This window comes from Garra rufa, chromosome 5 (assembly GCF_049309525.1).
Source record: "Garra rufa chromosome 5, GarRuf1.0, whole genome shotgun sequence".
Lineage (NCBI taxonomy): Eukaryota > Metazoa > Chordata > Actinopteri > Cypriniformes > Cyprinidae > Garra > Garra rufa.
The window spans coordinates 35,006,303-35,033,899 of NC_133365.1; the positions used below are offsets into that span (position 1 = coordinate 35,006,303).

Consider the following 27,597-nt stretch of genomic DNA (forward strand, 5'->3'; position numbering starts at 1 on the left):
TCAACCAGTTTTTTTGTTGTTGTTTTTTTACCGGAAATGACACAGGCTTCTCCCAAAAGATAATAAGACGATGTACAAGAGGCATCATTGTGGAAAAAAATATTTCTCAGCTTTGATTTACATTTGAACAAAAAGTGGCATGTCCAAAATTATTCATACCCTTTACAAACTGTCACAGTCTATGGGAAAGTTCTATACCATTCCAAATAGTCCAAGCTGTTCTAAAGCATCCTAATTACCCTGATGATTAAAACAGCTGTTTTAATCAACTCAACCGGGGAAAACAGAAGCTCTCTGCTGCTGGTTTGTGGACAGTCATGGCTAAGACAAAGGAGCTCACTGAGGACCTGCGGCTGCGCATTGTGGCTGCTCACAAGTCAGGAAAAGGCTATAAGACCATATCTAAATGTTTTGAAGTTCCAGTGGCTACAGTGCAAAGTATTATTAAAAAATATAAGACGTTCCGCACCGTGAAAAATCTCAGAGGACTTGTTCGGAAGCCAAAAGTGAGATAGTGAGAGAGGTAAAAAAGAATCCAAGGATCACCACCAAGGCCATCCTGATGAATCTGGGCTCTGCTGGTGGCACCATCTCAAGGCAGACAGTCCAACGGACACTGTACACCGCTGGGTTCCATGGACGCAGACCAAAGTCCCTTTAAGGCAAGTCATGTCACTCGGCGGCCATCTTTGAAACGCCTCTCGGGCATACAAGTGCAGCTCCTATCTGTTTGAATGGGGAAACATCAAATTCTCCAAAACTGTTCACCAAGCTTACGATTAAATTTCATATTTTAAATCTCCAAAGAAATCCAACAAGAACTGCCTCATAAATATGGTTCCTTGTGCTCCAACAGCGTGAAAAAACGCTTATTTTTCCGGCTAGATGAGCCAGTGCGCATGCGCAGTACTGAGCACACGTCTTAGAGCGCCGATTGTTTCTATAGCAACCGGGACTTCTAACGGCAGCTGCAGTGACGCGCTGACTTTTCTAATCAACGATTGGCTCTTTCACTAAGAAGGCGGGGCTTCGCGGCCATAATGAGCGTTGCATTTTTCCCCATTCAAAACTACACGAGTGACAAGTCTTGGGTATTCTATAGTCTTTGACGCAGACCAAGGACACCACTTCTCCAGATAAGGCACACAAAAGCCCGCTTGGCCTTTGCAAATGCTCATCTGGACAAAGAAGACTTTTGGTCCTCTGTTTTATGGATGTAGCCTTCATTTGGGGTAAAAAAGGAGAAGCCTTCAACCCTAAGAACACCATCCCAACTGTCAAACATGGTGGTGGGAACCTAATGTTTTGGGGGTTCAATCTCAGTCTTCCATCATACACAGTGATACGATCTTCATATTTACCTGCAGAAATAAAAAAGAGCCATAATGCTAGATATCTTTTCTTCATTTTTTTTATTTTTATCACACATTAACACACATTAAGGAAATGCTACTGCAAGGTTACAATAATGACAGTGGATGACAACAGTAAAAATTATCCATACCAGCTGGCTTGTTATCAAAGTAGATAAACGTTTGAGAGCCCTTGAGATCCTTGAACTTCCATTCTACTTGGGGTGACTGGCCAATGTCAGCAGTGTAGGAACTTTTCAAGTCAGCTCCTGAAATAAAGGTAATACTTTGTGTATAAATCTTTTCTTTATTTTCATTTTAATAAGACACACATTAGCATACAATAAGGAAATGCTACTGAGAGCTAACAGCGATGACACTGGATGACAGCTGTAAAGTGTTTATCCATACCAGTTATCATTTCAGCAAAGTAGATGAAAAACTGATAGCCAATGAGATCCTTAAAATTCCATTCTGTTCTGGGTGTTGATCCAAAGTCAGAGGTGTAGGTACATTTCAAGTCAACTCCTGGGGGGGAAAAAACACTTTGTACATGAATGATTTTCACATCAAAAACTGATTTCTTGAGCGAGGATCACCCAAAACAGCTATTAATATCTTTAGTGCAAAACCTATACAGACACAGGCACCACACCAAATTTTTATCCTGTATTTTTATTTGACTAACACAGAAATTATTCTGATATAGTTAAAGAACAAAGATAAACAGAAAAAAAGAAAATGAAACTTACCCTCATTCTCTTTCACATTTATTAAAGAACTGTCAACGCTAACCTTAAAAGTGTGAAGGCCTGTAGACATAAAGAGAGCTTTTCAAGCCGTAATTAACATCAGTAACAAGGAATTATTTAAAACATGATAAATGCATTTCAAAACAAATCATATTAACAGTCATAAAAAAAACATTATATTTATCTAGCCAACAAGAAGAATCTAACAAAAGCAACATCTGAGTTTGAACCCTGTTCTTTGGACAAGATCAGAAAAATATAAACATTTAATTCCTGCAACAATGCAAATGAACTTTTCAACATTTAAGGAAACCTATTAATCTTCAAAACTATCAAATTAGTATTTAAACAGCATTTAATCTGTTAATTTATTCTAAATACTTAATGCACATCTTTGCCAGTTGATTACTGGCAAAAACTAAATAATAACTGGTTATTGAATATTATTCCAACTATGTTGCTCAAGAACATTTTGGATTCTGCTTAATATTCAACAGCACTGTTTCTTGGTATAGATTGATGTATTTTTTTTATCCCCAGGGCTCTGTTTTGGGCCCAATTTTATTTGCTCCCTCTCCACTCCATCTTTGAACACCACCAGTTCTCCTGTCATATTTATCAAGATGACAACCAATTATACTTACCAATAAAACCTGACATAAATTTCTTATCCACCTTGTTTGCTAAGTTGAATGGTGAAAATTTTCTTCAGTCAATTGACAACAAAACCAGTCATCCTATTTGGCCCCCCTCAGTTTTTCAACCATTTTAGTTCTGATTTAAAACTGTTGCAAGCTATTATTTGCACTCATGTTAAGTACTTCGACTCAGAGTTAAAATTTGACAAGCAAACAAATTCTGTGGTTAGAGACAGCTACCTGCTTTTAAATCGTTCTTGAAAATGTACCTTTTCTCTCAGGCCTACTCAAAACTTAGCTACGTTAGCTTACCTCAGGTGGTGTTTTATTGGTTAATTTCATGTGCCATTGTGGGTTTAATTTTTAAGTTTAAGAGAGAAAGAAACTGTATCAACAAAACATAGTTTAACAAAGTTTAGGCTTAATAATTCACAGCAGACAGTCCACAGCAGTCAGTGATATGACAAAAAGATTATGTAAACGAACGGACACATGGAAACATGGACTCCTACCTGTAACTGAGATAGAGAGGCACACAACAACAAAGGTCAGCATATCCACTCTGAAATGATACGAAATATTCCTCTTTTTTAAAAAATGAGTTTTTATTGTTACTGGAACTTTTATAAAGTTGTCTATTTGCAAGGCCCTCAAAGCTGAGTCAAGATAAGCTAAAAGGCTGAAAATAAATGCCCTTCAAGGTGATACTATGTTACCTGTACCATGCGCGACTGGTTGTATATGTGAGACTCCTGCTGCGTGACAGAGATATGTTTATGAGTTTAAAGGTCTCATTTTAATTTAAACAAATTTACATTTGTGACACGAATGATAGGGGCTAGGCATAAGGCAGAGCATTCTATAACCTAGGAGTCACAACACAAAAAAATTTAAAAAGCTGGCACCCATAGTGATCACACTAAATGTAGGAGTCATCAACAGTCCTGTTGTGTGTTTCAGACAATGTGAAGAACCAAGATTATTAAGATCATTGTAAGTGAGGGTTATCTTCTTATCTTATCTTGAAGTCTATACGTAAAGAAACCAAAAGCCAATGAAGGAGATGAAGAATTGGAGTGATGTGTTCATTCTTTTTTTGTAAAAGTGATCAAATGGGCTGCAGAGTTTTAAACATATTGTGATAGATTGATGTTTTAGCTAAAAGGCCATTAAGAAGTTAGCTCAAGGTGAGATGTGCCAAAGGCATGTAAAACAATTTCAGCATCCTGCTGACTAAGAGAAGATCGAATACAGGAGTTAGTGTGTATTGGAAAAAATAGTTGATTACATATACATATATGTATATATGGAAGTGTTCATTTGTGATATTTAAATACTTAGTTTAAATAGTCACAATTAGATAATCATGTGCAATAATTACTTTACATAGAGTATATGCATGTTGTTTACATATAAAACTTAAGTCAATGCTGCTGAAAAGCTATCATGATAAACTTGAAGACAACAGAATTAATAACAACAGTATAGTTTTAATCCATACTAGTTTAAGAAAAACATTTATTTAAGGCATGCCAAATCAAATGCTACTGAAATGTGTTTTGTAAACAGGTTGTGCGACATAATCTGTGCTTGCATTGCTCTACGCCATATGGCAAGGTAAGAAATTCATTTTCATGAATACAGCCACCATTTTCCAAATACTCAAATGTAAATGCTTTAAAGTAAAGTCTTGCACTTTCAGACCTGGAGGAAGAGTGCTTGAAGAACCAGCTTTGGAATTCACAGGCAGGAGAAAAAAAATAGATCTACATTTTATGTCTGACAAATGATTGTAAAAAACAATGTGTGACTGACAGAGAAAATTAAAACAAGAACTAGTTTAAACATATTACACCTATATATACAGTCAAGCCTGAAATTATTCATACCCCTGGCAAATTCTGACTTAAAGATACTTTTATTCAACCAGCAAGTTTTTTTTGACCGGAAATGACACAGGCTCCTGGCCAGCACAGGTGTCACTTTTGGCTTCGGACCACGTCCTCTGAGATTTTCCACAGTGTGGAACGTCTTGTATTTTTTAATAATACTTTGCACTGTAGCCACTGGAACTTCAAAACATTTAGATATGGTCTTATAGCCTTTTCCTGACTTGTGAGCAGCCACAATGTGCAGCCGCAGGTCCTCCCTTGAGCTCCTTTGTCTTAGCCATGACTGTCCACAAACCAATAGCAGAGAGCTTCTGTTTTTCACCTGAGTTGATTAAAACAGCTGTTCCCAATGAATCAGGGTAATTAGGATACTTTAGAACAGCGGACTATTTGGAATGGTATAGAACTTTGGATTTTCGCATAGACTGTGAAAGTTTGCAAAAGGTATGAATAATTTTGGACATGCCACTTTTTGGCCTTTGTCATTTCCGGTCAAAAAAAAAACTTGCTGGTTGAATAAAAGTAACTTTAAGTCAGAATTTGCCAGGGGTTTGAATAATTTTGGGCTTGACTGTATATGCAAAATACAGTTGAAAATATTGAACATAGTATTAAACATGCTAGATCCTAGATTCTAATTGATCACTTTCAGTATATACAAGTACATTAGTAAAATTAAAAAACATTTAAAATCATGAAATAAAATAAAGTCTTGGATACAGAGCAGCAATTGAATGGTATTTAAGGTTCTTGTCTAAGTTTTTGCAGCTCCAACTTTAACTTTGTTATTTCTAATTCTAGTTTTTGTATCTCTAGTTTTAGTTTCACCTCTTGCAACATGTATACACCATACTGTTTTTCCAGCATGTGGTTCGTGGTGATCTTGCTTGGGACATTCTGGGTCTCCATGCTCAAGCTGCTCCTCACAGCTGATGCTTGGCTGTTGTCCTCGTCATCATCTATATAACAAAACTACAATGAGCCCAAAAGTAGCTAAATTACAAAGATTAAAAAAACACTCTACTCACAAGATTGTCTAAGCAGAGACAATATCAATAGGAAGTGATGTTTCTTCTGGCCTGCTCTCACTGACTCCAAAAATTCCCCAAAACATGTGGGATTCCTCTCCATACACTTCTATAACTTTCTGTTTTCATTTTTTATTTATAATGTTTGGTTGTCGTCCTGCTGCTGTACTGTTTATTTTAAATATCTCTTTTTTTTTTTTACTTCCTGCACCATGTTAAGAAAATGTTTCTTAACATCTTTAACAATGTATTCATTAAAAAAATGTTTGGCATTATATTTTTCTAAAATACAAATATACTTAAGGTTAATAATGTTAATGGATATGTTTATGCATTTATTTATGCACGTTTATGATTTGTATTTGTTTGCTTGCACTGTATTGTGAATATTCTGAGGAGGTAGATCTGATCAAATGCGAGAATGTGGAAGTAGCTATCTAAAGTCCTGTAGTGCTTTGATAATATGTTGATAATGAATTGAAAGCGCATTCTCTGGTGACTCTGGGAGTCCTGTACAGTAACTGCCACTAAGTGTGTAAATGTGCAGTTATTATTTGAAAGCAATGACAATGTTACATACAGACTTCCATGTGCACTGCATCTCCAGACTGAGGATTGCCTTCTCCATTACTGGCCTCACAGAAATATGAACCGGTATCCAGTTTAGACACACTCGGGAACTCCTGATCACACACAAAAAAAACAAAAACAAATATAATTTAATCTATTATTTATTTAATAATATAATTTATCTATTATTTATTTAATGCAAATTAATTAATTATTTAATTAATTCATTAATTAATTAATTAATTAATTATTATTTTAATACAAGGTAAAAACGTTGAATTATACTAACACAAAAAATTATATTTAAAATACAGCATTATAAAAGTACTGATACACACACATATTAATGCTATTATGTATTTTCTAGTATTATAGATGATCACTCACCAGGTTACCATCAAAAGCATTCATCTTGTAAGTGAGGTTCTTAAAATTGGGTAACTTGCTTGGATCCTCAGGGAGGGGAGTGTTGTCTTTATACCACCTATAGGTGGATGGAGGGGAGCCATCTGCGTCGAAACAGGTCAGACGGACGTTACTGCCTGTTGTGACTGATGACGGAATTGTGGATATGGGCTTGGAAGAAGGCACTGTAGTGGAAATGACAAGGTTTTATGTATTACATTATTTCATCAAAGCAATAATCTTTGCTAAATGATTTATAGCTTATAGGATTTTTTTTTTTTTACCAAGGACCATAAGCTTGATGGTCTTCTCGTCATATCCACCATTGCCAGAAACCTCACAGTCATACTCTCCACTGTCCGCTCGTGTCACCTTGTTAAATCTCAGTCCTCCATCATACACAGTAATACGTCCTTTATATTCAGCTACAGAAAGAAAAAAAATGAGTGCTCTATTTTTTCTTTATGGTCATTTCATTAAAACACATCAATACACAATAAGAAATGACACTGCATGACAACTGTAAAAAAAAAAAAAAAAAAAAAAAAAAAAAAAATGTATCCATACCAGTTGCCTCTCCAGCAAAGTAGATGAAAAACTGATAGCCCTTGAGATCCTTGAACTTCCATTCTATTCTGGGTGTTGCTCCAAAGTCAGCAGTGTAGGAACATTTCAAATCAACTCCTGAAAAATCAAGTAATTTCACATCAAAAACTGAATCACTGAATCACCCAAAACAGCTATTACTATTCTCTAGTGCAAACCTTATAAAGACACATCAATTTTCTCCAGTGTTTTTATTTAGCTGATTACTGGCTCACAGAAACATTGGTAGGGCTGTAACTGAAAGACAAGTATTAACAGAAAAAAAGAGGAGAAACTTACCCTCATTCTCTTTTACGTTTACTGAAGGACTACCAACAGCAACCGTAAAAGCATTTAGGCCTGTAGACAGAAAGAGCTCTTTTCAAGCCTTAGTTACATCAGTAAGAAAGAATTCTTTGAAATGCATTAAATGCATCACAAATCACATTAATAGTCATATCAAGACTGGAATAATGGTTAGACTTGATCTTTATCTAGGTCAGCCACTTATTTTTCTGTTTAATAGAAACACAATGACAAGAAGAATCTAACAAAAACATGTGAGTTTGAACCCTGATAAACTGTCTCAGAAAAATATAAATACATAATTCCTGAACCAATTTAAACAAATATTTCAACATTTAAGGAAACATATTACCCTTCAACAGTTTTAAAGTATTTAATTGTAGTATTTAATATCTTAGTTTTTCAGTATAATACTAGTATTTGATTGTTATCAAACTAGTTACTATGTATTCAAACCAAAATTTAATCAGACACCTTTAAAGGGCATATTGCAGGTTAGAGACTCCAGTGAATTGATGTATAGAAAAATAATGTAAGAACCAGATTTTCTTTGAAATATACTTCAAAAGGGCTCTCAAGTCTCACGCATTCACCGTGAGACACACGCATTTCAACCAGTTCACACGCTCTCACGCCACACCTTGTATTTCTCACGCTGAAAAGTAAGGGATAACTTGTCCCGCTATATGGTGTTAATGGACGAGGTGCAGGCTTTGCAGAGAGAAGTACTCTGCCAAGCTCATAGCTGTCTTGAGAGTTAAATGGCACCTACCAGCCAAAAAATTAGAATTTGCTGTTTTCTGGTATATTACGTGATCCCGCTACAATCACGTTCGTCACTAGGCAACGTAGACGCGCACACACGGGACAAGGCCAGCGGTGGAATCGTTGCGGGGCTGCCGCTTTCTCTCGCAGTGGAAGCGTTTAGTACAGTTGAGGAGGTGGTCGCGTTGTATTTACTAGAAACTAAGTGAATGCAGCAGGGTTTTTCATATTTATTTTTATTTATTTATTTTTTCCATTTTACGATTCCTAGACAAAATCACTTGCCTGTGATCAAAGATAGTGAGAACTGATGTTGGGGATTATAGCCAAATTTGTGCAAAATTATTAGTTCTTCAACAGCTTTAACTAATTGTGGGCCTGAAATTAAGGAAAAGACAAGATAATTGGTAAATCTGCTAAAAAAGACAGACAAATTCATCCAAATAAAATAAATTGTTTTATATATTTCAAAACACAAATGTATCAACATTGTTGGGAAGGTTATTTTGGAAATAGGCTGTAATAGGCTACAGATTAAATTTCCCTATTTAAAATGTAATTTAAAAGTAGTGTAACTATTTCGATTGCTTTAGAGGTAATGTAACATTACATTTGATTACTACATTTCAAAGGAATGTTTTCAACTGTTAACTTTTTTTTTTTAAAGTAGCACTCAACACTAATTACTGTCAATTTTACAAACCCTTCATCACTTGAATTAAGATTATAATAATTTAATTTTAAAACACAGCCACCACAAAATCTTTAGCACCTCTGTTTAACTCCTGAAACATTGGTGTCTCTTATTTTAAAGCAGTCAATGCGATTTGGGAAATAAATCAATCAAAATATTTACATGTAACCCACTTTGTAATTGTAAACATTTTTAAAAGTGACTGTAATTTAACTATATTTGTTATTTCTCAGTAACTGTAACAGATTAGTTAAATGTCGTTTTTAATTCATACATTCATACATTTAATACATTCAATTACATGTAACCAATTACTCTAGCTAAGTTCAAGCCCCTACCACTGTCATCAAGGCATCAAAGTGTGCAATAAACACTTGAAATACAAAATGACATTAGTAATGACATAATGTACCCTCTCTCTTTCACAAACACACACACAGATTGACATACATGCTATGAGCAAGTTCTGCAATCCTCCTGTATGTGTACAGTATGTGCATTGAGCACTGCTGTTTAGTTTGCTCGTTTGGGGCCAAATTTCTTTTTTTTACTTTTGATACATATGCATTTTTTAAATATTTTAAACATTTTATTTTTATGAATTTGACTTATCAGATCTACCAGTTGTTATATTTTTTTATTTTGTGCTGGTTAATTATGAACAATAGATAGTTGAACTTTTACCAAAAACTGGAGAGAATTGCGTGGGGCTGAGGGGCCACTGCTGCAAATATTTGAGTGGCTCCTCCCCTAACAGATAATATCTCACTCCAAACTTTTTCCAAAACTTGAGAGCCCTGAAATACGCTATTAAGGCTTCTGGAGTCGTTTTTGTCATAGATATATATACGTAGATACCTCATTGGACCGCTCCAAGCACGTAGATGCGTCCGCCATATTGGAACGGTCCACTTGACGTCATTCACCATATAGAAGATTTGCAGACCAACGGCTGTGCAGGACTGTGGCATTTCGAATATTCAGTGATTACAGTCAATTACATAGAGTGAATGACGTCAAGTAGACCGCAGTGAAATGGCGGACGGCTTACGTATAACGGTCCATAGAAACAGTCGCTAATGAGGCATCTACGTATATATATCTATGGTTTTTGTGAGATAATTTTACTTCCGCATCTGAAAAACTGCCAAACCGGCAGTGACGTAACGAGAGGGAGAGCGGTCAATGTTAACAGTAGGAAAACAATGGATCGCAATGACCGTTCAGACGTGGAGAACATTTAAAATGTTTATTTACACTCGCATGACGAACCACAGACACAATTATGAGCCTGCTATGTGGCCAAGAGAGCAGGGACATACCAGGATTAAACAGAAGAACGGTCAGAGGAAACAAATTAAGTTGTGGTGCGAGGAGAACAGGGCAGGTGTCTTGGTGAGAGATCAGTGTAAACTGACGATATCTAATCGGGCAAAATCATAGCATTGGTCATCTAGAAGTATTGCTTCAACTTACCAGTAACACAAACGAATATCGTTGATCAAGCGTGTCATACTCGTTAATATCCGACGCAAACGTTACGTGATATAGCGGGTTCTTATTACCGCGCACGAGAGATAAACACCTTTTTGTTTTATTATATGCTTATATGGGAAATGCCCCCAAACTTGATGTGCTGTCTCTGACTCTGCACTTTGAGGCTTGCTGTCTGAAATCAAAGCAAAATACTTGTACGTACAAATAAACAGTAAAATTTAATCTCAATTACAGTTTGACTATATTTAGGTCACAAATACCTATAAAGTAAAACTTTTTAATGCCATTGGTATATGACAATTAATATTGACAGCATACAGTCAAGTTGTCTGCTGGTATTCATCAGGAAGCCCTTACCTGCATGTGTTGTGTCAGCTATTAGACAGTTTACAGAGGAAGGATTACTTTATAAAGGTTTTGAATGGCCCCATTTTGGTGACAATCAATAAAAAATAATCACAATCACAAATTGTCTTACTGTATAACATTTTTTATGAAGTTTACAACATGTATATAAACCAGATCTGCATTTATGGTTAATTCAATTCAGTTTAATTTATACAGCAATAAATCATGAATATTATTTCATAGTACTGTTAATACCCAACTTAAAACACAACATTGCAACTGTTAATATATATATGTAGATGTACCAAACATATACTACTGAAAGAAAACTATTTTCAGTGTGGGTATCACACTAATGTGTTATACAGGTCCTTTTCAAAAAATTAGCATATTGTGATAAAGTTCATTATTTTCTGTGATGTACTGATAAACATTAGACTTTCATATATTTTAGATTCATTACACACAACTGAAGTAGTTCAAGCCTTTTATTGTTTTAATATTGATGATTTCATTACTCAAAACCGCAATCATGGGTAAGACTGCCGACCTGACTGCTGTCCAGAAGGCCATCATTGACACCCTCAAGCAAGAGCAGGGTGTCTACAGGTTTGACCAAGTTAAATTTAAGACATTTTAAGACTTTTTAATACCATTTTCAAACAAAATTTAAGACCAAATTGAAAGTCCCGCAAAAGTCTAGCACAAAACTATGAAGATATTTTAAATTATTATTTTATTTAACTGATTATTCTTGGGAATATTCAACAGAAAACACTATTCCAGAAGAAGAAATTATTTTCTATTCCATGACAAAGTCAAGGCTCTCACTCACTTTGAAGCCAATGTAACAGTGTAACAAACACGGATTTTGAGTCATGGATCGGATCATTTTTCGGATCAGCAAAAAAAAAAAAAAAAAAAAAAAAAAAAAGTTTGTTTTTTCCTAATTACTGAATGCTTACTTTAGGTAGGCTACTTCTCATCCACAGCAAAAACTACTATCTGAACTAAAGTTCAGTAACAAAACAAGAACAATTACACAAATGACAAGTGTAAATGAATACAACATAAAGTTAGTAATAAAATCAATAACACTAGTATTCAGGAGGGGAAATTTAATAATTAATTGTAAAATAACTAGTGTTTCTCACTGCAGGTATTTATAGGACGCTGTCTCTTTAAGGCCAAATGCCCAAACCGAATACTGGCACGCATCTCTTTCTCAGCTGTTTCGGTTCACTGAAGACATAAACGACTGTTAAACAGAATACCAAAACGGGTATTAAGACATGACTTGGTATGTACGTTTCCGTTCAAATAGCAGTTAAAGAGGAATCAATCTGTGCGAATCGCGCCGCGCGCCTCTCTCTCCTCTCTCTCTCTCTCTGCGCGTGCTCGCGCCAGTTGTGTGCGGCAACGTAAAAACATGTGCTAATTATAAACTTTTACTCTATGATGGTTAAACTTAACAGCTAATCTGCGATTCAAATGCGTGTAGTTGGGCGGAAACCCGCTAAATCTGGCAACACTGAGGCGTTGTCAAGCAAGCGCGTGTCTAGCAACATAACAGATTTAGAACCTGCGCAGGAGATTCTCCACAAAACGATAAACTTTTCCTTTTCAAAGTGTAAAAAATTTAAGACCCTTGGATTTAGATTTAAGACAAATTAAGACATTTAAAGGCCTTATTTTAGGACAACGGAATTTAAGACTTTTTAAGACTTTTTAAGGATCCGCGGCCACCCTGAAGAGGGTAAGACACAGAAAGAAATTTCTGAACGAATAGGCTGTTCTCAGAGTGCTGTATCAAGGCACCTCAGTGGGAAGTCTGTGGGAAGGAAAAAGTGTGGCAGAAAACGCTGCACAACGAGAAGAAGTGACCGGACCCTGAGGAAGATTGTGGAGAAGGACCGATTCCAGACCTTGGGGGACCTGCGGAAGCAGTGGACTGAGTCTGGAGTAGAAACATCCAGAGCCACCATGTACAGGCGTGTGCAGGAAATGGGCTACAGGTGCCGCATTCCCCAGGTCAAGCCACTTTTGAACCAGAAACAGCGGCAGAAGCGCCTGACCTGGGCTACAGAGAAGCAGCACTGGACTGTTGCTCAGTGGTCCAAAGTACTTTTTTCGGATGAAAGCAAATTTTGTATGTCATTCGGAAATCAAGGTGCCAGAGTCTGGAGGAAGAGTGGGGAGAGGGAAATGCCAAAATGCCTGAAGTCCAGTGTCAAGTACCCACAGTCAGTGATGGTCTGGGGTGCCATGTCAGCTGCTGGTGTTGGTCCACTGTGTTTTATCAAGGGCAGGGTCAATGCAGCTAGCTATCAGGAGATTTTGGAGCACTGATTTCCTCCATGCCACGCCGCATTGAAGCAGTCATTTCTGCAAAAGGATTCCCGACCAAGTATTGAGTGCATAACTGAACATAATTATTTGAAGGTTGACTTTTTTTTGTATTAAAAACACTTTTCTTTAATTTGGTCGGATGAAATATGCAAATTTTTTTTAGATAGGAATTTTGGGTTTTCATGAGCTGTATGCCAAAATCATCAATATTAAAACAATAAAAGGCTTGAAGTACTTCAGTTGTGTGTAATGAATCTAAAATATATGAAGGTCTAATGTTTATCAGTACATTACAGAAAATAATGAACTTAATCACAATATGCAAATTTTTTGAAAAGGACCTGTATTAGAGGTGGTAGAGCTGGCCTCCACTACTTCAGATCTTCACACACCCTCATGTCTTGCAATGTCTCCCAAAACCCTAAAAACACACACAAAATACAAATTAGCTGTGCAAACAATGTGACTAAGCTGTAACTAGATTTGATGATTATAATATTAACAAACTGAGGATAACTGACCAGTTATGCCTTCTCATATGGTACCGTTTTTACATGGTTCTTAAAATTACATTGCTAATGCCTACAAGCTAGCTATGGTGCTTTACAACAACTTATACACATCTCGTTGTGTCTCATTATTTAAATAAATATGTTCACGGATTTGGTAGTTATGAGAAGTTATGAGAGGAAAAAACAAGACTTACGGTGCACAGGTCACGTTTTCGTCGAGCTGCATCTCTGACGGATCCGGACGAACCACAGGCTGACGGCGGACCCGATGAAGGTGCTGTGTGCACCAAAGGAACTGCACCAGTTTTGAGCCTCACTTGGTTCTTGCTTCGGCATCCCATGTTGAACTGTATCATATTGCCGGGATGATAATCCTCCGGTGTAAAGTGAACGCGTTTTTCGAAGCAGATGCATTAGCATGGACTCGTCTCTTCGCCCGCACAAACGCACCCAGATACGGAAGATGCACCGTTCTTTTTATTGTTAAGTAAACCCGTGGACATGATGTCCTGACAGGCTGGAGTTTGTACAGCCTCCATAAACACAATAATTTACCATGACGATGATCGATTGAAATTAAAAATAACCGAAAACACACCATCTCACCACAGCTCCTACTGAATAACAACAGAGCTTGGCGAGCGACTCCCTCTCGTGACGTCATATGACGCGGTGTGGAAAAAAAAGCTGTTTTTGAGAGCGATCAAGGAAATCGTCACTTTGTCTTCTAAATTTGTGCCCTTACGTCCTGTAAAATATTTTAAAATCCTGCATTAACGGTTCGTATAGTATTTTCATACACGAATATGTGTTTATCTCGAAAAAAAATGTAACCTGCAATATGCACTTTAAAATTTCTCACATTATCACAGTTTATTTGCTATAGGTTAGAAATGGCAATAAAATATGACAAGAACTCAAGAGTTAAACTGTGTCAGAACCAATTCATCTTGAAAATGTCAGATAACGTTGATAGAAAGGTATGTAACAAAACATGGTCATGTCAAAGTGTCAAATTAAAGTTTTGGTCCCAAATTTGTGTCAATTTTACTGGTAGTTCACTGTATTAAGAATTTTTGGGTATGCACAGTTTACTTGCTATTCTCACTTACATGAACGTGTTCTGATTCCAAAAATATCAAAAATTATATCTGGTGTCTGAATAATTTTTGGTTTGACTGTATAGCATCCAAATATACTCCAATTAAAACAATAATTTCTACTATACGCTTTAGTAAATGACTATGAATTAAATAAAAAAAAAGAGAAAAACACTGATGGAAAATCTTCACAGCAGACAATGATACGAATATAAAAAATATTGTGTAAACAAATACTGAAAACATGGAGTAGCCTACCTGTAACTGAGATAGAGAGGCACACAAAGACGAAGGTCAACATATCCAGTCTGAAACGATACCAAGTCTTCCACAATATTTATCCTATTAAATTGATAACTGCTATTAGAGTGTTTTAGCACAATTTTATTGCCGTTGTTAATTTGTTGGGTCGCTATAAACTTTGGCAAGATAAGCTTGAAAGGCTAGTAGGTTACTATGTTACCTGTACCGCGTGGGTGATTGGTTGGAAACGTGACACTATGACGTTCCCGCTGCATGACGCGATGAAAGTAAACAGATTCAAGGCTAGTCAAATAATTGGAAATCGTTCTCAGAATGAACCCTGTTTAGGAGTCCATGCAGACTGTTCTATATGGGTCTTTGTATTCTATATATATTGTACATTCTTAGTAAGTTACCTACATGATAAGATGTACAGGAACAAACATATCAGGGGTGAGCAAACAAGTTAAGAGATACGTTTTGTGAAAAGAAGTTTTGGATAGTTATCATTTCATATTAGGGGTTAAAATCATTTAATAATCAAAAACGAATAATAAAGACTTAGCACAACACTATGCAACAACAACAACAACAACAAAAATATTGAAATATTGCTTGTAGTATAAGATGAAGTTGTGGACCCTGACATTAATCCATTTGTGTCAATTGCGGGGTAAAAAACTTTTTGAATTTGAAGATCAAGTAACTTATAAATAGCTTATTTTGTCATCTGGGAAACATGTAGGTATCTTCAGTTGTTTCTAAATGGGAGAATTAAATGAAAATAAATAAATAAATTTAAAAAAAAAGTACACATCTTTCTTCTTGTTCAAAGGTTTACACCCCTGGCTCTTAATGCATCATGTTTCCTTCTGAAGCATCAGTGAGCCTTTGAACCTTCTGTAATAGTTACATCAGTCCCTCAGTGTATGTAAACTACTGAACGGGGTCATTTTTATAAATTATTAAAACTTATTTTGTCTTGTGGACTATATGTAAACATCTTAAATGTGAAATATCTTATTCAGGTAAGTACTAAATAAAAAATAACATGCATCTTGTATGATCCTTTTATTTTGGTAAAATACTTACCACTTTGCAGATTTTGCAAACTTTTGACTTTTCAACTCTAAATGTTTTTTTTTTTTTTGTGGAATAAATTAAAATATAACACTAATTTCCTTGATGTTTAATTCACAAATTCTGACTTTTAATTCATAATTAGTTTTTATTAAGACTTCGTATTTAACCTGAAATATTTCTGTATTATTGAAAAAAAAAAGTTTATTTATGTATGAGTTTACATGCATATATATGAGACTTCAGCTGTGATGCATGCATTACACAATTAGGCACATACAAAAGATATCCAGCTTAGTCAAGGTTTTTGTTTCTTGGCATACAAGAGTTCCACCCAACCTTTTTACACTCTTCAGATATGTACTGTAGCTCTTGTTAACAATATATGCAAATCTACTGTACCAACATATAAAATCTGAGGTTCAAATTAGTACAACAATGGCTTCTTTATTAATAATTTGTATTGTAAATATTTTTGATGTTTCGTATTCAAAATCCTGTCTGTTCTAAAAAAAAAAAAATCCAAAAAAAAAAAAAAAAATCAAGAAACCTACCAGTATTTTAAAATATCATCAAAATTGAGTTTAACCTTTATATTTGGTTCAATAATTCAAGATTTATTCAAACAATGTAAAGACACTGTAAATTTACTGGGAAGAGTACATCTTTATAATTGCAATATAAATGACTAAACTTTTATAGCTGGTGCTGTGGCCCAAATTGATTGTCAAGGCATTGCATAAGAAATGGTGTCAACAACAACTTCTGACTGAACACACATTAAACAATAAAATTTTGCTTAAAGAACGCAATGAAGGTCACCAAACTGCAAACACATTTCAATTGAAAAAAAAAAAACATACCTGATACACCATCACAATAGTCTAAAAAAGTATAATCACTCTTTAGACACAGATCTACAAATATACAAATCTGAAAATTATACACAAATTCAGTGCAGTCAAAATACCAGATAACTCTGGAAATAATCTGAAACAATCAAAGGCTGAGTGTGAAGTGAACAGTAAAGGAGACAAAGAGCAAAGTGTGATTGTCCACAGTAAGAATGACTTCTTACATGTCATTTCAAACCTGGATTAACATAAAGGGAAAGTTCACCCAAAAATGAAAATTATGTCATTAATTAATCACCCTCATGTCGTTCCAAACCTGTAAGATCTGTTCATCTTCAAAAAACGAATCTAAGATATTTTTGATGAAATCTGAGATCTCTCTGACACCACATCGCAAGGCCCACGTTCACGGCCCAGAAAGGTAGTAAGTACATTGTAAAATAATCCATGTGACATCAGTGGTTTAACCGTTATGTTATGAAGCTACAAGACTACTTTTTACGCAAAGAAAACAACTTGTCACATGGATTATTTTAACGATGTCCTTACTACCTTTCTGTGCCTTGAATCTTGCGTTGCCGTCTATGCAGGGTTAGAAAGCTTTTGTATTTCAACAAAAATATCTTAATTTGTGTTCTTAAGATGAACAAAGGTCTTACAGGTTTGGAACGCCATAAGGGTGAGTAATTAATGCCAGAATTTTCATTTTTGGGTGAACTGTCCCTTTAATGACAAGACCACAGCAGGAGAAGATTATAGTTGATCTGCAGTTCTTCACTGAGAGTCCATTGATGCTGCCACTATGCCGTGCTGTCTTAACTGGGCTCTGATCATCTGATTCTTTGATTTCCACTCTTCCATCTGTGTGTGTAGGTGGAGGAGAGGCATAAGAGAGAGGAAAACCAAATGTATGAGCAAATGTTGTACATTCACACCAACATAAAATGTTCAGAACTGCTAGATGTCTGACTTCAAAACTACTACTAGCAGCAGCAGTTGTTGTGGTTATAGTGGAAGCTAGTAGTCATTTGAATACCAGCTTAATTTGAAGTAAGAAGCTCTTCCTGTGGTAGCTGAAGTACCTCTTGTTTGAGAAGCTGATTGTCCATCCTCAGTCTGTCCACACTATTAAGTTCCTCCTCCAGTCGTGCGTTGCTCTGACGCAGCTCTTGGATATAGTCGCATGCCTTGGACAAGATCCCACCTTTACTCTACACAAAAGAGCAGAAGACAACACATTTCTAAAAATTCAAATTTTCATTTAGTTTAGTAACAAAAAAACAACAACAAATTGAAATACAAAAATAAAGTAAAACTCAAATTAATTCAAAACTATAATAAAATACAAATTGAAAAATAAATAATATAAGTAAAACTTCTAAAATGTATAGTATCCCTGTTATACTACAATAACACTGTACATTATACCCTTTAATAAAATGTAGACAAACTAGACACTGCGGGTGGCTTGTGCTAACTAAGCTTACTTGACCATTCTTGGTTGCATCCACATTGCAGTCAGGGATTGTTTTGGAAAGCTGGACAATCCAGTTGTTGATCTTGTCCCTGCGCCTGCGTTCCACTGAGGACAAAAAAAAAGGACTTACATTTAGACAGATCTTCACAACACATTTAAAGAAAAATCTTTTTTAGTCTAATATGAAATAGAGCAGAAGCAATTGGTTGATTAGGTGGAGCTGCTGATTTCAAACAAAACACAGAATAACCTTCATTGTGTTGAGCCCTCCGCTTGTCATCCCTGGAACCACGCGGTGTTCCCGACTTACTGTGAAGAATATAGAATTCGTTGAAGATGTTAAGAAAACTGTTAAGAGAACTGATTACTGTGATTGCACATGTGGCTTTATGCATGTGATATAAGAGAACAACCTCTGCTGTGTTGTGGTTAGAACATCCTGAGGCGACATCATTACATAGAGTTGACCTGCAAGAAAAGGAAGAGAGGCAACTGAATCTAAAAAACTTTGAATGATGAAATAATTGCATGGCTAATATGATTAAAAAAAATGGGTAACTTTCTACTTTTAGCTAGCTACATAAATAATGATGTATTTGGCAAATTGAAATACTTTCACAATTTCATGTTTCAGAATAACCAGAAACCACAATAAAGGGATAGTTCACCCAAAAATGAAAATTCATTAGTCACGCACAGGTCGTTCCAAACCTGTAAGACCTCCGTTCATCTTCGGAACACAAATTAAGATATTTTTGATGAAATCCAAGAACTTTCTGAGCCTGCACAGACAGTAATGCAAATGACAGGTTCAAGGCCCAGAAAGGTAGTAAGGACATTGTTGAATAAAGTTGTTATTTTTGTTTTTTTTCACATGGACTATTTTAACAATTTCTTTTTTCCGTGTGTTCTGACATAAAATGTAAATCTCTCTTAGTTCATCTAAGACTGGGCAAAAAATTCCAAGTCATCCTGTGTCTCAAAATCTTTAGACATGTTTACGAAGACATGTCTTCCTCTGCTTCCTCCTGTGTCAGCAGCACCACACACATGCGTTGTGGTACTTTCATGAACATGCATCAGAAACTGACACTGAATTGTTAAAAAAGTTGTTATTTTGGGTTTATTTGTGCACAGAAAGTATTCATAAAATTAAGGTATGTCCCCATGGACTATTTTAACAATGTCCTTAGTACTTTTCAGGGCCTTGAATGTGTCAGCTGCATTGCTGTCTACGCAGGGTCAGAAAGCTTTAGATTTTATCAAAAACCTATTCATGTGTGTTACGAAGATGAGCGAATGAAGGTCTTACAGGTTTTGAACACGAGAGTGAGTAATTAATGACAGAATTCTTATTTTTGGGTAAACTATCCATTTAATTGCTGAACATCAGCATTTGAATGGTAAATGTAGTTTGGCATTACCTGCTTGGGATGGTTGAGATAGTACCGAATCAGCTGCATGGAGATTAGTTACCATGGTGCCAGCAGTTGTGTCAGAGATGGTGGCAGGATAGTAGTATTGAGTTTCAGACGTCTCTCCCTCTAGACTCTCAGACTGAGCAATTACAGCCTATAAACACATGCACATAAGCACCTACTAACACAACCACCTTTTTGATATTAAGTTCAAATTTCTATTGCTGTTAAAAACAAGTAATACCTGGGTTACAGTTGGCGTTGCTGCCTGTGTTACTGTGGGAAACCCAGTCACCACACTGACTGCTGCAGCCCCATCTACCTGCCCATCCACCTGCCCATCCGCAAGGTGGATCACGCGGTAGGTTACCTGAAACATGGAAGTCAAGAGTTTAATCATCATATCTTATGATCAGTGTTGGGGAAAGTTACTTTTAAAGTAATGCATTAGAATATTGTGTTACTCCCTAAAAAAGTAACTAATTATGTTACATTAGTTATGTTTTAAAGAAAGTAATGTTTTTGTATACATGTGCCACATACCTGCCCCCCTGTTCCTTCCGTTTTTACAAGATGATACTTAATTTGCTGATCTGTGGAAAATGCAGCAGCTGACTGGATAGCTGTGATTGCCAGTGGGTCATCTACTGTTTCAGCAACACCTAGTAAAGCAGCACATACAGGTTATTGTTTGTTAACTCATAAAAGAAATGGATATTAATGTACCATGTCAGTTTCAACACAAAGTTGTCTGATTTCTTAATTGCCTAAAATGTCAGGGTTTGGTCTATTATATACAATGCCTGCACTGTATTGGTCTTTTCAATCATAACCTTCAGGAAGTATGAAAACAATAGAGTGTTTTCACAAGTCATCAATCATCCATATTGGTGGCACTTAACATAAACAATGCTAAAGAACCGAACGGAATGAGCAAATTTAGCTGATTACGGCTGCTGACAATGCTCAATTATTGTCATGTTTTGGGCTGTACTAATCTGTCGAACCGTAAAAAACATGTGAAGTACTACAGACTGCCAAAAGTTTAAAACAAACTTAGGAGAAGAGTGCAAAAAACTGTTACAGGAACAAAAGGCGTTTGTGATTGGTCAAACTGAACCAGGATTTCCAGGGCAAGAATCTTGAGAACATTTGTGTTTGTTCTCATCATTTCCGGTCAGGTAGGTGAAATATTATGCTAATATCTTATAATAGTTAATATTGCTGCTCGTACATATCTTAAGCACCTATTAACTCCAGTTTGCAAAATACTGTGCCCCATCCTGCTTACTAAGTCCTTCTCTATACAATTTAGCATCTTTTTCTGTGATTTAGACATCATGAATTAGCAGAACAACATATTCAGTAGTACATTAACTGTACAATCCTGCTGTTGTTTACATCCGAGTATCTCCAATATGGCTGTGCATCCGGGGACCTGACCAAACCGGGATGTAAGTGCAAACCCTCTATAGGAAATCAAAGCATTTTAGGCAACTTAGAAAAGAAGATGTATGGTCACCCTACTGAATCTACAATGTTTTTTTTTTTTTCTGGCTAGAGACCTTTTGAAGTTTGTTTCTTGTTGTGCAGGTACAGTATATGTACTGTATATACTTTGTTTAGCACTAGATGGTGCTATGCAGACGGTAAGCTCTCATAACTAAACTGAAACTAAAGACAAACTGTCAACAAAGCATTTTCATGTTGTTCATTTCCTTAAACACAATATGACCCAGAATGACAAAGGAACTTATGCACAGTTCAATTTAAGCATCTCACTGTGATGCAGTATGGGAGAATCTTCAGAATCAGGACTGGACTGTTCTCTGAAAAAAGGAAACAAAATGCATATATAATTATTAAGAAATGTATAATGCTAACACGATCTAATTATTAAATGTTTATATTACAATATAGAAAAGCACATTACAAAAATCTGATTTACATTAACACTGTCTTATCAGAGAACATAAAATCACTTCAGATAACATTGTAGGAGTGCAGATTTCAACAATAATAGAAGCATAAGCTGTGACTCAAGTACGATACTGAAGGTGAAACTCACTTCATATTTTAAGCAAACTGGGGTCTGGGCTTCAGCTTTGTGGTCCTCAAACGTAACATAAACTGCAACAAAAACAGCCAGTAACAACAGGAACGCAAAAGAAGCACATTTAATACCTAAAATCCTTATACAACTGGACTTGGCGTTTATCCTGTTCTTAAAATGTCCAAAGCAGGTGTGGCGTCGGCATGTTATGTATTTTTACGCCGCTGCGTTAAAACTAAAAGTCCTATCACACCGATGTATTAAGAAACCGCCCGCAAAAGTATACATAGCTCACTTTGCGAACTGATTGTTCGTTTTACTTATGAATGTGATATTATATCACTATCATTAGAATTACTTCGACTAACTTGGCAAAAAGCAAAACAAAAACCGGCACAAAGGAGCGTTTAGCATTTGAGCTAACGTTAAGCTAAGAAAGGTGCGTAAAAACAGTCGCGCAGAAAAAAAGTTATGTAAGACTAATAATAATACATATTATCGTCCCCCCCCCCCAAAAAAAAAATTTCCTAGTTAAATTTAAAAAAGCGAGTTACCTGTTTATCTTCAGCAGCAAACGTGTAGGCAACATATCCGTTCTGCGCATGTGCTGCAGTCTTTCTAGATTTTAATGCTAGTCACTAGAGAGCGCAATACACAACAACGTCATGATCTTACATCCTGTGTAGGCCACTGAAAGACGTTTATTAGGGCATGTAACAAATACAACATAAACATGCTAAAACACGACACATTTCATCACACCAATATACGATCCCAATCCAAAGACGCACTTTATTTTATTTTAGAATCCGTACTTGAAAACAATGCCAAACAGTGGGTTCACTTAACTTTATAAAACATACTACCACATCCAAGTTACATCATTTTACATGGTATTTAAGGGACATGCATCACATGACAGTGTTTTTGACATCAGCATCACCCAAACCAGTGCATAAATATGTTAGAATTAAAAGTTCTTAAAGAAGTCAGCATTTCTGAGAGGAAACACACAAATTTCATTAACAATTATTTTTTGATGTTGCTAGAGAATTTATCATTTGGTTTTAGAGAAGTGGTGTTGTACAAAGAGATTCATTCTACACTTAGAGAAGCTCTGACAACAGTGGGAAAGTGAGGAAAGCTAGCAGGAGTGCCACTCCACTGTGCTGCATGACACACCAGGCAGAACAGGTCTGAAGCTTACCTGGGAAAAAAAGAAATATAGCAGGCTGATCAACATCTGTTGGTCACTGATTCATCACATTAGAAGTCATAACAAGTGTTGAGAAAACTTTACTTTTAAAAAGTAATGCTTTACAATATTGAGTTACTCCCTAAAAAAAACAATTACATTGCTTAGTTACTTCTATGGATAGCATTATGTAACTTTTGTGTTACTCTTTAAACCCAGACAGGGCTTGCTTGTTTGTTTGTTTGTTTGTTTTTTTACACCAAAAGCCTCAGGCTTAAAGAAAAAAAGTTAATTCACGTCTGAACAGTAGACCGCAGAAAGAAGAAGAAGAAGAAGAAGAAAAAAAAAAAAAAAAAAAAAAAAAAATTCAACACTTCAGCAATAAAATAAATAAAAGTAATGCATTAGTTTACTAGTTACTTGGAAAAAGTAATTTTATTAGGTAACTCACGTTACTTGTAATGCATTACCTCCAACACTGGTCATATATTATTCATAAAGTTCATAACTGCTCACCAAAAAAAAAAAAAAAAACTAAATATCTACACTTCTCTGCCAATTCCAAGCAAATAAGTTGATAATTATAACCAGGCAGTGATGTTGCAAAATCAAAAGCAAGATGTAATAAACGTTAAAGTTTTGTTGTCTTACTCTTTTCCACGACTGCAACGGCTGACACCGGCATGGCAGTTTGTTTGATGTAGCAGGTGTAGTTCTTGGGTTTGTCCTCTGAGAAACCTTTCAAAAGAAGTTTACACGTGTTTTCTTCAATGGCAACAGTGGCACGGTTTTTGAAGGTGCTGTCTGGGATGCTGCTGCTGTTGGTAGAGCCAACCAACTTATTCTCCGTCATGTAGTAGCAAGTCTTCGTGAGCTTGGGGTCTTGAGCTGGAGTGAACTTGCAGAACATCTCCAGATTTTGCTCCTTATTCACACAGGCTGAAAGCTGAAGGGAAGTCTGGGCAGAAACAACACCTAGAAAAATATAACACCAACTTAGCCTCAAGCTTGAGCTGTTTAAAACTGGTAGAATACCTTTCTTATCTATCCTATTTATTTTCATACACATATTAACTTATTAGACTTTGGTAACTTCGAATAATATTTATAAAGTAAAGAAGGAAGAAAATGAGGAACAACGAACGTTCTTTTCTTTTCTTCTCTTTTCTATGGGCGTGTGAAAAAAACTGAGAAGAATGTAAATTTACCCAACAGGAAAAAGGTTGCAAACACGGTACACATCATCCTGACCACAAATACTGCTTGCGCACACAGTGGAACCTGGAGAACAAATAAAAGTCAAGTCACTCACAACACAACAAATTAATACTGATCCACTCAGAACTATTTGTATCATGCCTAAAACATAAGCATTACTGACTTTTCAGGACTTTAAGTAAGTCTTCATCTGCATGCATATTAAAGGTTTGAACTTTAAAAATGTATCTATATATTCCTGGCAATGTTTAAGAGCTCTCATATTGGCACTGCAGCAAATTTTCTCAATATGGGTGGGGTCATGGCATATCTGAGCACATACAAATAAACAAACAAACGTAAAAAGTATTGTTGTAACAAAAGCATGAATACATGAACCCCACCTAAACCACACACAGCGTTCGGTCAGAAACCCCTTTGAGACTCGTAAAGATTTGACTGGTAGGCTATGTGAAGAACTCCCTACAAGGCCCCGCACATCTCTTTTATCTGAGGCAAGACTGAACTCGTGAAGATTCTTTTGAAATGACATGTCCCATGGGACATTCTTTGGCAAGAATTCAGTTCGGGATTTAGGATAAATAGTTCAAATCTTTACAATTTAAGTGGCTTCACCTCGTCATTTAATGTTTTGTTTCAACTTAATTCCACTTAAACGCGTCGTGAACAGAAGTCAAGGTAGCCAGCTCATTTTTAGGGTGGGTGGCGTTGTAGGTAATTAGGACCAGACCTCCACGCCCGCGAGTTAAATTTCCAGTGGCGTCTTTGATTTTATATCGCTATATAGACGTTCAGGCGAGGTGCAAATGAGTTTGTTGCGGTTCTTACCTTTTCTTTTCTGCTTTAGGATGCTGGAACTGCTGGTCCGTTATTGAGACAACTCCTTCAGCGATCACTTCAGAAGGCAGAGTGATGGTGAGATTAAGTAAGGAGAGATTCACGCCCATATACATCACGCTGTGTCATTAGAATAGAGCTACGACCAGCCCATTACCGAAAAGCTCGAACGTGTGTGTACAAGTTGCTGTTCAGAAAAATCAACAAGATAGCTCTGGTTTAATTAATCTACACAAAGTCCTGTAAATAAAGTTGGCAACATTGTAAAAAATGCAAAGAGATGCTATGTGCGTTTGCCACACCCATTAAAGGTGCCTCAGATATTTAATATTATTGTGCACTCAAATTCAGAAATACAGGTAGCTTTTCTTTTGAAACTGTGATACTGGAGTCTTCAGAGTTCGGAAACTTACGGGCTCCATCTTAACTTCAGAGAACTGCCCTTTTTGAAAAGGTGCCTAGTTTCCAGAGGGTTCTGCCAGTGTGTCTAAGCTGCTGCCTCAAGTATTTGTTCATGTTTACAGTATGAAGTCTCACTGCAACCGAAGTAAAATCTAAGAAGTAACGTTGTTTCAAATCACACCATTTAAAGACAAAATGTCCTTAGTCTGTTACATTAATCAAATTTAATAACAACAAGCATGACTATCATGCACAAATTAGTTATTTATTGCTGGATCATAAGGTTTTATTGGATGATATGCATTAAATGTTATAAAACGTTATATATATGTGACCCTGGAACACAAAACAAGTCTTAAGTAGCAAAATTATTCATTTTTCTTTTATGCCAAAAATCATTAGGCTATTAATGTTCCATTAAGATATTTTGTAAATTTCCTACTGTAAATATTTCAAAACTTAATTTTTGATTAGTAATATGCATTGCTAACAACTTCATTTGGACAACTTTAAAGGAGATTTTCTCAATATTTAGATTTTCTTTCACCCTCAGATTCCAGATCTCAGGCAAATATTGTCCTATCCTAACAAACCATACATCAATGGAAAGCTTGTTTATTTAGATGTATAAATCTTATGACTTATGGTTAGGCGGTGCATCAAAAAACATATAGTGCATGGCATATCAAGTAATAAACATACAATACTCTTTTGCATAAATCATTGCAAAAACTCACTGGATTATTAGTTAATTGCAGAAAGGATGTTTGACCCAATTATTTAATCTTGCAAACAATATTAGAAACATGTATTTTATAATATCATGCTATCATGCTTCGGGGATCGTCATATTATTCCTCTGCATCGAAATCTTTAAAAACTCTGTGTCTCTGTTTATAACATAATACAATATTGTTAAATCTGATAAAACTAAGAATGATCATTTATAACAGATAACAGCACTTACATTTTCAAATGTGTGTGTTGATGTAAGTAAAAAAGACCTGCACAGTTACACTCTACATTCCTTTATTGTTTTCTGTGACATTTCTCAATATAGATCCTTCAGAAAAAATAATTCAAAGCAATGGAAAGACAAAGGTTTTCCTCAGAAATATAAGTGTGTGGAATACGCGTGTTGGTGCTTGAATATATTGCTATGCAGTAGTCAAAATGAAACAGACAAAAGCACTACATTTCTAAAGCTTAGATTATACCTTAAAGCCAACCTAAGGCACTTAAGGTTAGTGCAAGGAAGCATGTGTGAAAAGTAAAAGTGCACAGTGCAATTAAGCATGTGCATACAGCAGCTGCACAATGCATGCAAGCACAATGGAAGACACACAGAAATACATTTAAGAGTACATTTAAATACTTGATCATCATGTAACCTTTACAGTCTCATTCTTATGCACTTGTGTTCTGTTCCAGGCCTGTATCATTCTTTCCCTTGAACTAAAAGTCCTTGAATTGTTGTATACAGAATATTTAGTTGCATCATGTGTGAGTGTTGCAATATAATATGTCAGCAGTGGTGATGTCCTTCAGACAGAGCTGTCCTTATTCAGGTGATAAACAGAAGTGCCAAGACAATGACAAACTAGTATAACACATTTTGCACAGGAGAAATTGCAAGGATCGATAAACCAGCCAAACAACCAATAAGATTACAGATTGCTCTTAAGACGATTTCACTCAGTTATTTCTAAAAATATTACAAAAATGTCAGCAATAAAAAGTATATCTTTATGGGCTACTATATGACTTGATTTGAAGGAAGCGCATAAGTGATACTGTATAAAGGTCTTATGCCATATTTCAAAACAATAATATATATTTCTTATAACCGAGAATATATTTTGGATGCCTGATCATCTCAAGCTTCTGCATATACTTTTTGGTGCCATCCTTCATTTGAATTTAATGCAGCTGACAAACATGCCACATTCAATAATACTAATCTTACTGTAAGTGATCATTGTGTGAAACAGCTGCATTATTTGCTGTTATAAATGTCTCGGCTGTAA

General features: G+C 35.9%; 3 protein-coding genes across 3 annotated transcripts; all 3 read right to left on the reverse strand.

The window, feature by feature from the left end:
* Positions 1 to 4,225: 4,225 nt before the first annotated feature.
* On the reverse strand, positions 4,226 to 15,244 carry f11r.2 (F11 receptor, tandem duplicate 2). The gene is made up of 7 exons (XM_073841182.1): positions 15,052 to 15,244; positions 7,523 to 7,582; positions 7,205 to 7,321; positions 6,922 to 7,062; positions 6,620 to 6,822; positions 6,243 to 6,345; positions 4,226 to 5,593 (listed from the first exon to the last, which is right to left on the reverse strand). Exons 1-7 carry the CDS (start codon positions 15,092 to 15,094, stop codon positions 5,376 to 5,378), a joined length of 885 nt encoding a protein of 294 aa, XP_073697283.1. The 5' UTR covers positions 15,095 to 15,244; the 3' UTR covers positions 4,226 to 5,375.
* A 1,399-nt stretch (positions 15,245 to 16,643) lies between these two features.
* On the reverse strand, positions 16,644 to 22,522 carry usf1l (upstream transcription factor 1, like). The gene is made up of 11 exons (XM_073840247.1): positions 22,473 to 22,522; positions 21,934 to 21,995; positions 21,648 to 21,694; positions 20,409 to 20,527; positions 20,110 to 20,235; positions 19,872 to 20,019; positions 18,861 to 18,915; positions 18,698 to 18,756; positions 18,458 to 18,552; positions 18,053 to 18,181; positions 16,644 to 17,831 (listed from the first exon to the last, which is right to left on the reverse strand). Exons 2-11 carry the CDS (start codon positions 21,936 to 21,938, stop codon positions 17,745 to 17,747), a joined length of 870 nt encoding a protein of 289 aa, XP_073696348.1. The 5' UTR covers positions 21,939 to 21,995; positions 22,473 to 22,522; the 3' UTR covers positions 16,644 to 17,744.
* A 77-nt stretch (positions 22,523 to 22,599) lies between these two features.
* Positions 22,600 to 25,283, reverse strand: thy1 (Thy-1 cell surface antigen). Its single transcript, XM_073841110.1, has 4 exons — positions 25,160 to 25,283; positions 24,322 to 24,394; positions 23,765 to 24,088; positions 22,600 to 23,125 (listed from the first exon to the last, which is right to left on the reverse strand). The coding sequence occupies exons 2-4, from the start codon at positions 24,356 to 24,358 to the stop codon at positions 23,025 to 23,027; spliced, it is 462 nt and encodes a 153-aa protein (XP_073697211.1). The 5' UTR covers positions 24,359 to 24,394; positions 25,160 to 25,283; the 3' UTR covers positions 22,600 to 23,024.
* Between the last annotated feature and the right edge of the window lie 2,314 nt (positions 25,284 to 27,597).

Coding starts and splice junctions, on each gene's coding strand:
- f11r.2 (XM_073841182.1), bottom strand. CDS start 15,094: ATGTTGACCTTCGTCTTTGTGTGCCTCTCTATCTCAGTTACAG. Junction 6,823..6,921: donor CATCAAGCTTATGGTCCTTG/GTAAAAAAAAAA, acceptor TTTCCACTACAG/TGCCTTCTTCCAAGCCCATA. Junction 5,594..6,242: donor TGCAGTGCACATGGAAGTCT/GTATGTAACATT, acceptor TTTGTTATATAG/ATGATGACGAGGACAACAGC.
- usf1l (XM_073840247.1), bottom strand. Junction 20,236..20,408: donor CGGAAGGAACAGGGGGGCAG/GTATGTGGCACA, acceptor TCCATGTTTCAG/GTAACCTACCGCGTGATCCA. Junction 18,916..19,871: donor ATCTCAACCATCCCAAGCAG/GTAATGCCAAAC, acceptor CTTTTCTTGCAG/GTCAACTCTATGTAATGATG.
- thy1 (XM_073841110.1), bottom strand. CDS start 24,358: ATGATGTGTACCGTGTTTGCAACCTTTTTCCTGTTGG. Junction 24,089..24,321: donor TGCAACCTTTTTCCTGTTGG/GTAAATTTACAT, acceptor ATATTTTTCTAG/GTGTTGTTTCTGCCCAGACT. Junction 23,126..23,764: donor CGTTGCAGTCGTGGAAAAGA/GTAAGACAACAA, acceptor TTTTTTTCCCAG/GTAAGCTTCAGACCTGTTCT.